At 41.4% G+C, this 11,695-nt stretch overlaps 1 protein-coding gene across 1 annotated transcript; it reads left to right on the top strand.

Annotated features, from left to right (window-relative positions):
* The first annotated feature begins 2,795 nt into the window (after nt 1–2,795).
* Nucleotides 2,796–11,279, top strand: RpS3A (ribosomal protein S3A). Its single transcript, XM_076182423.1, has 6 exons — nt 2,796–2,953; nt 3,134–3,237; nt 5,268–5,464; nt 5,887–6,009; nt 9,896–10,057; nt 11,102–11,279. The coding sequence occupies exons 1-6, from the start codon at nt 2,892–2,894 to the stop codon at nt 11,249–11,251; spliced, it is 798 nt and encodes a 265-aa protein (XP_076038538.1). The 5' UTR covers nt 2,796–2,891; the 3' UTR covers nt 11,252–11,279.
* The last annotated feature ends 416 nt before the right edge of the window (nt 11,280–11,695 follow it).

The raw sequence follows: 11,695 nt of genomic DNA, 5'->3' as shown, positions 1-11,695 counted from the left end.
GAAGGGGAGATATCGTCGTGTGTGCTTATATGTGTATACGTTCACATATGTGTGTGTATGTGTGTGTGTGTGTGTGTGTGTTTATATACTTGTATTTTACGGGAAGGGGAGATATCGTCGTGTGTGCTTATATGTATTCACCTCGGATCTGCTGCAGCCTCTTTTCGAGACAGCCAGACACCACCCTACGGCAGTGAGCTCAGAGCTCATTATCAGCAGATCTCTGGGTAGGTCTGAGACCACTCACACTCCACACACCGGGAATGCAAGGTCACAACTCCTTGACTAACGTCCCGTGCCTACTCGCTGCTAGGTGAACAGGGGTTACACGTGAAAGGAGACAAACCCAACTTGTCTCCGCCCGGCCGGGGAATCGAACCCCGGTTCTCCGGCTTGTGAGGCCAGTGCTTTACCAATCCGCCACCGGGCCGTGTGTACACGTTCACATGTGTGTGTGTATGTGATTCACCTTGGTCTTTTGGATCACGTGTTGGACTCGTGATCGACAGCTATTTCCCTCCCGGAAGAGAGTTCAGAGCTCGTATGTCCGATCTATAAACTTACACGCACACACATCCCAAACTCCCCGCCCACGAGAGTTGGAGTAACGATTCGAAGCGCAGCAATACTGAAAAAATTTCAAGCTTAAGCAGGATTCGAACCAGGTATCACCGACAATTTCGTCTTCGACGTCTGAGTCTCTACTAACCGCTCCGAGTTTCTTATTCAATCGAACGTGTGTGTGTATACATATACTTGTATTTTACGGGAAGGGGAGATATCGTCGTGTGTGCTTATACAGTATGTGTACACGTGTGTGTGTGCTTATACAGTATGCGTACACTTGTGTGTGTGTGTGTGTGTGTTTATTTGCAGGGAACGATGAAAATTTTCATATTTGGGCGGGATACGAACTAGGTAATGCTGTTCTTGTTGTCCCAGAAATCCGAGTCCCTACCAACCGTACCACCGAGTCACTTATACTATATATATGTGCGTGTGTGTGTATTTATATACTTGTATTTTACGGGAAGGGGAGATATTGTCGTGTGTGCTTATACAGTATGTGTACACGTTCACGTGTGTGTGTGTGCGTTTATATACTTGTATTTTACGGAAAGGGGAGATATCGTCGTGTGTGCTTAAATGTGTACACGTTCACATTTGTGTGTGTGTGTTTGCAGGGAAACGATGAAAATTAACATTTGGCTTACTTCCTCTTTGATTTGAGCCACAATCCTTAATGTCACAATAAGCCATATTGTCAAGATCTATATATACCGGTATATACAGATCTTCATTGTCAGAATATAACTAATTGCGTGGAGCGGTGCGAGCGTAGGCAGCAAGATACCCGAACGACGCACCAGCTTCAACTGACAGCTATAGGACGCGCGAACCCCACTTTGAACAGCCAGGTGACGTTCACGGGCCCGCTGCGCCAACACCCTCGAAATTCGGTCGGAAGTGGTTTGACCTGGTATATATAGATCTTGGGTCAAACCATACCCTATACAGCCAATAGACATAGAGCCCTGGGATTCCTGCGGAGGAACCTCAGGAGATGGAAAGCAGACATCAAAATTCTTTCTGACAATTGTTCAGCCACACTTAGAGTATTGCGACACTGTCTGAGATCTACACACTTACGATGACATATATAAGTTAGTCTACACAAAATAAAGCAGCAAGATGGATTGGACGTGATTAGACACACATCAGATTCAGTCACTATAGGTTAAAACAAGACATTAAACTTGGACCACTTGAATCAAGAAGACAAATAACACACACAACAAATAATATATAAAATTACAAACAATCTAGTTCACTTAAACAAAGAAACCTACACCCACCAAATACACGAATAACTAGAGGCAGTCACAACTTAAAAAAACACAAACCGAACAAACACCATCATGTTCGACCACTCATTTCCCCCCAGCAGCATCCAAGAGAGGATTCATCTCCCATCTCACGTAGTTTAAGTCCCACTCTTGATACTTTAAGAAATAGAACCACCCATCACTACCTCCGTCTCCTCAGTCCTGGTCCTAATTCTGATCTACCGTTATCGTAGTCCAAATCCGTCCACAACCTACTAGGCGCCCGTAATCTGCCCTCTGTGGGTTCCCGCAAAGAATTATAGTCGACTACGGAAGTGTTGTTTTTCGGAGGTTTAGAAAAAAAAATACTTCCGTAAACAAGTACAAATAAAATTTCACTCCTTACCTTTCACTTCTATACATACAATACTCTATATATTAACGGAATGCTTCTTGAATTCTATAGATTCATAGGAGGTTCCTATGGTCACAAGATGACGTCGATCATGTCGCGATATTACCCATGTACACCTACTTACCTTTGCAAACACCAGCAAGATACCGAGAAATTTGTCTTCAATTTAGATTGTTTTGGGCTATTATGATTATCCAAAAGAAAAGATATACCAAGCCAATAAAATAATTTGTCAATGGCAATCGCGATTCAACTATTATTATTTTTAGTAATTTTTGTCCAAATGCAGGTCTCCTTATGTAAATATTTTAGCTTGATTTCTATCACCAACAATTCAATATAATTTAAAACCATTTTCAAATCATGAATTTATACTACATGCAGTCCGATAGCTCCTGTAGGACCAAATATAGGTCGGACCACTTGAAGTGACAACTTAATTTAATAATGTTTTCTTATAAAATATTGTATACATTAATTTCTAATATATAATTCAAAAAATGCAATATATTTTTAAGAGTTCTTACCATTTTATATGGAAAATGACAAAATAAAATAAAATACCAAAATAAGTATAAGAACCAGTATGCTAGTCATTTCATTACATTCAACACAAACACAAATGTTCCTTTCCGTACCTTGAAGCAAACATGGCTGTCGGCAAGAATAAGGGGCTAAACAAATCGGGCAAAAAAGGTGCCAAGAAGAAGATGTAAGTGAATGTAAATGCATTTATTACAAAGTGCAAGTATTGTGAAATGCAGAGCAGTTATTAAGTCTCCGTATATATGAAAGACGTACGTGATGAAGAGAGATATTTGAGATGTACTTCTGACGATGAAATCCGTCGAAGGTACGTCAACAAAAAGTAATAGTGGCAATTTTATTTCAGTATCGATCCCTTCACTCGTAAGGATTGGTATGATGTGAAGAGCCCAGCACTCTTTACGAACAGGAATGTCGGGAAGACCATGGTCAACAGGACTCAAGGCACAAGTAAGTTGAGTTTAAATGTCCAAATTGGTCTTGTGTACCACATTGGTAGTGGGTGTTTACGGTTCATGCCTATTTGGTCTACTCCCATTTCAATTGCGTTTACAGTAATATACCCATATGGTCAATTCCCAATTCGTGTACAACAATTTGGCCTATTGCCCCATTTTGACGACTACTGATAAAGTTCAAGTTGGTAAAAAACTGAAAAAATGTAATGGATCACATGAATTGGCCCCCCCAAACTTCGACAGTGTCATAATTCTTTAGGTGGGCTATTTTGGGGTGACAATTCCTTCAGGTGGCCTGTCTTAGGTGACGATTCCTTAAACTAACCTAACCTAGCCTAACATAACATAACCCAGCCTAAATAATGTAATATAACCTAGTTTAACCTAACCTCGCCCAACCTTTCCTGATAAATTGAATGAATTAATTTATTCCCTCTGACCAATCCCAATCATAGAAATTTCGAAAACCTTAAAAGGCAGTGGAACCTATCTACATTGAATTTGAACTCGGAGTCTTTTTGCCCACGAAAATGCTTTCAGAATTCAAATTTCTATGATTGGGATTAGTCAGTGAGGAAATAAATTCATTTGTTCAATTTGTTTCATTATTTTAAATAAGATTAGTAGACAGTTAAAAGAAGGCACTGTGGGAGGTATGGCAGGTGAGAGTCTTACGAGAGTAATAAAGCCTTTATTAGAATTGGATAATGAGAGCGAGTGGTTTGAATTGTAGATATGACTGTGACGGCTGTCTCATGTTGGCATGGCTGTTCAATGTGTAGTTGGGGTGATGGAGGTAAATGCAAGGGTAATGGGTAGGGGATTTGGGACGGTTAACCCCTTCCAAATGGTGCCGCCTACGTAGGCGGCACGAGGAGCAAGTGGGTACGCGAGGCTGCCATACCGGCGTCTTGATTATATTTATTGTAGTTGCCCCTGCATAATGATATACTCTAAACTGTCTTAATCACATTTTCTATGGTTATCAAAATTCACGGGTGAAAGAGAGAACGATCGATATAAGCAGTGACTTTTATGATGCGAGTATTATGACGAAACATTGTACGTCTGGCAGCTGATGCTGCCCACGAGATTTTGGCCTGTAGTGATGTGGTTAAAGATAGGGAAGAGAAGTTGAGCTAATTGTTTGTGCATGACGTTGCATTTGTGGTAGGGTCAGAGCGAGAGGTTAAGGCAGTTCACAGCAGAGCTTGAGAAGGTTAGCCGTTGGAGTAAGTAAATGTGGGTGAAAATAAAGGGATGAGATGTACAAAGGCAGCAGGTTGGGTGAAAAGTCTTTAATTAAAGGGGAGAGGGTGGGGGAACCAGATAGTTTAAAGAATCTGGTGTAACATGTGGCAGGAAATGGGAGGTAGGGTGGGGGTAAACTGTAGATTGAGAGAAGCAAATAAATGCATTGTGGGGTTGAAAGGTGGTGTTAGAAATAAGCATCTGGAAATGTGTGCAAAAAGATTACATAAAGAGGTGATTGAGCCTAGGACACTATGGGATGGAGACTTGGAATTCTAAGAGGCAGAGAATTTTGAAATGAAGTATGAATTACTCTGGGGGTAAGGGTTAGTTATATACACATACCTATATCAAAGGCTTTTTTCCCCCCCTTACATGGGAGGTAGGCAAAAGAAAAAGGCATAGGAAACCACTCCCACCCACTTCATCCCCCTACATACTCCACTCCCCTCTACCTTCTTCCCTCCCTCTCATCTTTGCACCTCCAGGATGAAGGGTCATCCCTGCATCCCGTCCACTGCCCTGGGTCAGAAGAGGTGTTGCAAGACACAGCACATCCACAGCAAGGTTGCATCATTAATTTGGGGACCCCCCTTACGTGAACGACCTCTGGTGGCATCATTCTTTACCAACCACACCAAATCACATTGAATCACAATGTGCTGAGATAGCCAGTTTGTGTTTACTTTTACCAGAGCAGTAGGTTTAATCACTAGCATACCTTGAGACAACTATGTGTGCCACTTTTTATACCGTTATCATTGTCTGCAGAAATTGCTTCTGAGGGCCTGAAGGGACGAGTGTTTGAAGTTTCCCTAGCTGATCTACAGAATGAATCTGATGCAGAGAGGAGTTTCCGCAAGTTCCGTCTTATTGCTGAGGAAGTTCAGGGGAAGAATGTTCTCTGCAACTTCCATGGCTTTGACCTAACAACAGATAAGCTGCGATCAATGGTCAAGAAGTGGCAGGTGAGTCCCTTGCTCTTTGGTGGGGATTGATAGATCTTGATCTGCAAGTCTTGAGAGCTAGACTCGGGTTTTTTAAGTAAAGATGTCAAGCTGTATTAGGGAGTGTAACAAGATGTGTGTGTACATTATTTTTGTGTGTGTGTATATATATATTCCTATTTTCTGCATGAGGGGTTGGAGAGTGGGGGTCACTGATTAAATGAAGCAGCCTTGCTGTGGATGTGCTGTCCTGCTTTTGACTCAGGGTAGTGGGAAAGATGCAAGGATAACTTGTCATCCAGGAGGAGCCAGGATAAAAGGGAGGGAGGAGGGTGAATGAGAATGGAATGGGTGGGTGAGGATTTTTTTTTTATACTACCTCCTTTGTAAGGGGAGCTGTTTGTATATATATTATTATTATTATTATTTTTTTTTTTTTGCAGACATGCATTGAGGCCAATGTAGATGTAAAGACTACGGATGGATACTTGTTGAGAGTTTTCTGCATTGGATTCACTGAGAAGATGTCACAAACTTGCAAGACTTGCTATGCTCAACATACACAGGTCAGTTCAACTGCATTAGCTTCTTGTCTAAAGTGCTCAATTACAATTGAGGGAGGGAAAATTTTTAAATTTGTCATAGGTTTGGCAGATGTCGGGAGAAAAATCACCTATTTAAAGCTGCCCCCCATCCTTTATTTCAGTACTAGAATTTAAGAAGGCTCCTAACAGGGTTGACATATGTAAATGGAGCCATGTCATCCACTTGACAAAGCACATGGTATTCACAAAGGGGTATACACTTGACAAAGCACACGGTATTCACAAACGGGTATATACTTGACAAAGCACATGGTATTCTCAAACAGGTATATACTTGACAAAGCACATGGTATTCACAAACAGGAATATACTTGACAAAGCACATGGTATTCACAAGTGGGTATACTTTTCAGTTCTGCATTTATCCTTGTGGCAAGGTCCTGTTCACTGTGAAAATTGATCCCAGCAAGTTTTTCTGACAACTTAGGGAATAACCAAAAATCATGTTATACCAGGTCAGGACTGTTAGGTGAATGGTCAAGGAAGTTTACTTTACTTTCCTCCTGAAGCTGAGGCAAGGCATTTTTTTTTTTTTTTTTTTTTTTTTTTTTTTTTTCCTTCTAGATTTTTCACCAGTCTTGAGAACTATTACTGTATATTAAGTTGTATTAACATTCTGACCTTGGTCACAGTAACAATGGATACAGTGCAGGTTGAACTGAAGAACACTAGGAACATTTGCTATCATGAACAAAATCCTCCCTTGACAACGGTGGCTCATACATCTCCAAGCCAAAACTTGTGGCTCTTGAAAGGATTAACCATGTCTTGTCACCAGTCATCACGACTGTGATGCGATTTTGATAATGCATTACTGGACTTATCCAGTGTTATAGGAAGAGTTTTGGATATCAGTGTTCTTAGGGAGGAAATTGGAGTAATGTTGGATAATTTTTTGGTAGAAAGGAAGTTTAGTGTAGAAAGGGGGAAAAATGGTTGAAAAGAGAAAGGATACCAGAAGCTAAAGTGTGGGAGGTAAAGGATAGAGTAAAGGTAGGAGAATAGGTTTCTTTCAAAGAAGTGACAAAGTACAAAATTTGTATGTAGAACAAAGATGGAAGGGATAGAAGGAAGGATAGTGATTGTAATGATGAAGAGATGGTAGTATAATGAAGAACAAAGTATTTAGGGATTTGTAACAAAGTTGGATAGGAGCTAAAGGGAACACTAGTCAGGAATAATAGTATTTCCCTCAGCCCGTGTTCCCTTTACCTCCTATCCGCATTCGTCACAATGTATACACATTGGTAACAAAGTAGGATTTGGAGAGGATACAAGAGGTGCAGGGAAAAGAGAAGTACAATGTAAAATAAAGAAGGAAAGAGACTAAGATGCGGTAGGAGTATGACCATTTTTAAAAGATTAAAAAAAATTCTTTGGAAGGAAGTGTGGGGATTGAGTTGGGCAGAGAGGAAAAGTTAAAGGGTGCAGATGTACACATGTTAATGGAAATGAAGGGGTTAAGGGGAAGATAGAATATTTTAAGATTTGAATGTGGAGGATAGGGAGGGAGGGATTGGTAGTGTGAGGTACCAAGAAAATGATTGTAAAGAAAACAGAAGAGGGATAAGAAAAGATACATACCAACATATACCAAGGCTTTTTCCCCCTTAAAAGGGAGACAGCCAAGAAGAAAAATTCATAAAATCATTCCCACCCATTCCATCCCTGAATACACTCCAATCCCATCCGCCCTCCCTCTTAGCACCTCCTGGATGATGGGGTCATCCCTGCAGCTTGTCCACTGCCCTGGGTCAGTAGCAGTGTCGCAAGACACAGCAAGGCCGCTTCATTAAATTGGCAAAAAAAACCCCCCCCCCTCTGTCCCCCCATGCATAAAAGGAGAAGACGGGGAGAAATCCCCTTGGGCTGTGTCAAATTTTGCTCAACACGTACTACCTCCCCACCCATTCCACCTCATGCATCACATCATCCATATACAACCATTCTCCATTCACCCCTGTCTTCTGTCCTCTCCCGTCCTTCCTCAACAGACATTCCCCTCTTCCCCAAAGCCCCCTTCACCCCCATCCATCCATCTCATCCTAGGACGTCCCCTCATGTTCACTCCTCCACAGAAAGGTATAAAATCGGCCTTTAGGACATATTTTAGGTGATTCTGGTGTATGAAATGAAGTATGAGGAAGTGAAGTTGTACTTCGACAGGCAGGTGCTAGTACATATTCAGACATATAAAACTGACAATTTCCTCCGGTTTTCGTAATGTGTAATACACAATATGGCTGGGCAATGATGGTGTGATGGATACTTACTAAAATATTGACCAAAACAAGAAACACTACAATTGCCTCTCCTCCATGAAATAGATAAAAAGTCAATATACTACATAAAATGATAAATATTTGCCAGAAATCTGCAAAACTATAAACACATTTTCTGTGCCAGACTATTATGGGTGACTTTACATTGACTTAAAACCATCATGTCAAATGCCTTCACTCTGAAATTCTAATGAAGCTTCCCTGAAAAAATATGTTCATGTTCAACCCGTGTGAGGAGAAAATCAACCCAGTTTCTCCATTTCTAGGCTATGGTGAATGAAAATAAGCAAGATTTGTTGGTTTTACACTTAAGAAAAAATCCATTTTGGCTCTGACATTGGGGGTTGTATAAACAGTATTTGCTCAGCAACATATGGATTAAGTGAGGTTTGACTGTACAAAAATGGGGTGGTATATGAGGTAAATTCAAGGATGATGGGCATTGGAGATGGTTAGAGATAGTGGAGAGAAGATAGAGGTGAGGTAGTGTTTGTTTGTGGACAAAGCAGTGCTTGTGGCAGGGATAGGATTGAATAAGGCTTTGGGAACGTACTGTATGAGATAGGAGAAAGTGGAAGGTAAAATGTGTTTAACCCCTTCCATACGGTGCCGCACACGTAGGCGTCATGGACTTAGATCTCGGTGGCAGCAGCCAATGCCAGCCGTACGACGTGTCGTAATAATACTCGCATCATAAAATATAGTCACCGCTTATATCGATCGTTCTCTCTTCACCCGTGAATTTTGATAACCATAGAAAATGCGATTACAAAAGAATTAGAAAGAATGTCATTATGGAGGGGCGACTACAATAAATATGATCAAGACGCCGATATGGCAGCCTTGTGAATACACTCGCTCCCCATGATGCCTACGTGTGAGGCACCGTATGGAAGGGGTTAAAAAATTAGGTGATGGGAAGGAAGTCTCAGAGGAAAGAGGCTAAATGAATAGTTTTAAATATTTGCGGGAAATGGTTGTCAAACCATCTCTATTTAAATGCCTTGGTCAGTTAAGGGGGTTGGGAGATAGTTTGAAGTTTGAATAGCATAGGAGTATTGCTCTTTAGGGAAGCTCCATTTTTTGTTCCAGAAATTTGTTTTGGGTGATTACACAAAGAAAAGATTCTAGGTGGTTGCACCTTCATTGCTGGGCATAGGCTTGGAATTTAGGTGAGGCAGAAACTTTGAGATGAAGTGTTTAAGAAGTGGTGGGGGTTATGAAAATGGATATAGAGAAATGAGGTGAGGAAAAGCTGGCAGGTAGGGTTGATTAAAGAATAGTGGGATGGTTTGGGCATTCAAAGAATTAGGAAAGACAAGACAAGTGGATGGGGTGATCATGGAAGTTTTTGTATTTGCTGATTTTGTTAAGGTGCTAAGATAAGAGGGAGGGTGGAGGGGTGCGGAGTGTATTCAGGGATGGAATGGGTGGGAATGATTTTATGCCTTTTCCTTTTTGGCTACCTCCCTTGTAAGGGAGAAAAAGCCTTGGTATATGTATGTATGTTAAGGATGTGAGGTAATTTGCTTGCGACTATTCTAACTTCGTTTAAAACCCTGCAGGTTAAGAACATCCGTAAGAAGATGGTGGACATCATCACACGGGAGGTGAGCAGCAATGAGCTGAAGGAAGTGGTCACCAAGTTGATCCCAGATACCATAGCTGATGATATTAGAAAAACTTGCAACTCCATCTATCCCCTGAAGGATGTGCACATTCGAAAGGTTTGTCTTTATATTTTAATGTTCTAAGTTTCACAAAAGTGGAAAAGAATATGTGTGGGACAGTTATAGGATGGGGTAGGGGGATTGTTGACCAGAGCTGGGCAAGTTACCACTGGACAGGTAGTGTGTTAAGAAAAATCTATACACGTACATATATGCTTTGTATGTACAGTATATGTATATAATATGCATTGGCAGAAGTGCACCCAAGATATTTTGATAACAAAACCTGTCCGTTGATAATGCACCCAGCTGTGCTGACCAATACCTTGCAGCACTTTATTTTGGACAAATGACTTTCCCATTAAACACACTTGCACTTTTCAGTGTGGATGGGGTGGTGTGGGAGGTAAATTTGAAGGTGATGGGATGATGGGCAGGACATTGGAGGAGCTTGGTTAGTTAGTGAAGGGTAGTGGGAGAAAAAAGTGAAAGTTATTAAAGGATGTCAATCCACTACAACAAGCATTTACAGTGGATTAGCTAGATAAATTGGAGAACAAGTCAGAGGGAGGGAATTAGGCTAGAAGCCCGGAGGAGTGCACATAGTTTCATTGTGGTCAGGAAAAGTGGACAAATATGCAGCTTTATAGGGAAAAAAATGTACATACATATACCAAGGCTTTTTCCCCCTTACTAGGGGGGTTTGGGGATGAAATGGGTGGGAATGTTTTTGTGCCTTGTCCTTTTTGGCTACCCCCCTGGTAAGGGAAAAAAAAAGCCTTGGTATATGTATGTACAAGGGGGGTAGCCCAAAAGAAAAAGGCACAAAATCCGTCCCACCCATTCCACCCCTGAATACACTCCACACACACACAATTCAGGCAAATAGGATGCAGAGAGGATTAGGATGGGAAATGACGAGGTTGGTTGAAAGGGAATATGGGGCAATTTTGAACATTGGATAGTGAAAAGGTATTTGTAAGAGAATTGTGTAACTGGATGTGCTGGGTGTCATTAACTACAGACAGAATTGAATGTACTATGTGAAGTTATAAATTGCAGGGAGTACTTCTGGATGGTGATCATTGTGTTGCATTTCAGGTGAAGGTCCTGAAGAAACCACGTTTCGATCTTGGCAAACTGTTGGAGATGCACGGAGAGTCTGGAAAATCTGCTGCAGGTGGTGAGGATGTTGGGGCAAAGGTTGACCGCCCAGACAACTATGAACCACCCATACAGGAAGCTGTATAAAGCATTGAATAAATTGCTAGGAAGGATGTTTTGGCTTTTTTGTTACACCAACCTGAGAGAATGGTAATGTTAAGCTTTTCTCCCCAAGATACATGTACCAACAGTGTTCCCTTTTACAAGGAAGGGGATAGCTGCTTTTCTTCGGGTAATTGGGAAGGTGCCTTGCACCCATATACTGGAAGCTTTGTCTAGTACACGATGTAGCATTGTGTCAAGTACAACCAAAGACTTTTTCCCCCTTACAAGGGAGGTAGCCAAAAAACATGCATATACCAAAGGCTTTTTTCCCCATTACATGGTGGGGGTACCCAAAAAGAAAAAGGCATAGAAACTGCTCCCACCCATTCCATCCCCTACATATTCCACTCCACCCTCCCTTTCATCTTGGCACCTTCTGGATGATGGGTCATCCCTGCATCCTGTCCACTGCCCTGGGTCAGGAGC

Source organism: Oratosquilla oratoria, unplaced genomic scaffold (assembly GCF_046742065.1).
Source record: "Oratosquilla oratoria isolate Oo_2021 unplaced genomic scaffold, ASM4674206v1 SCAFFOLD61, whole genome shotgun sequence".
Taxonomy (NCBI): domain Eukaryota; kingdom Metazoa; phylum Arthropoda; class Malacostraca; order Stomatopoda; family Squillidae; genus Oratosquilla; species Oratosquilla oratoria.
This window is presented reverse-complemented; position numbering and strand designations above follow the sequence as displayed.

Coding starts and splice junctions, on each gene's coding strand:
- RpS3A (XM_076182423.1), top strand. CDS start 2,892: ATGGCTGTCGGCAAGAATAAGGGGCTAAACAAATCGGGCAAAAAAGGT. Junction 3,238..5,267: donor CAACAGGACTCAAGGCACAA/GTAAGTTGAGTT, acceptor CATTGTCTGCAG/AAATTGCTTCTGAGGGCCTG. Junction 6,010..9,895: donor GCTATGCTCAACATACACAG/GTCAGTTCAACT, acceptor AAAACCCTGCAG/GTTAAGAACATCCGTAAGAA.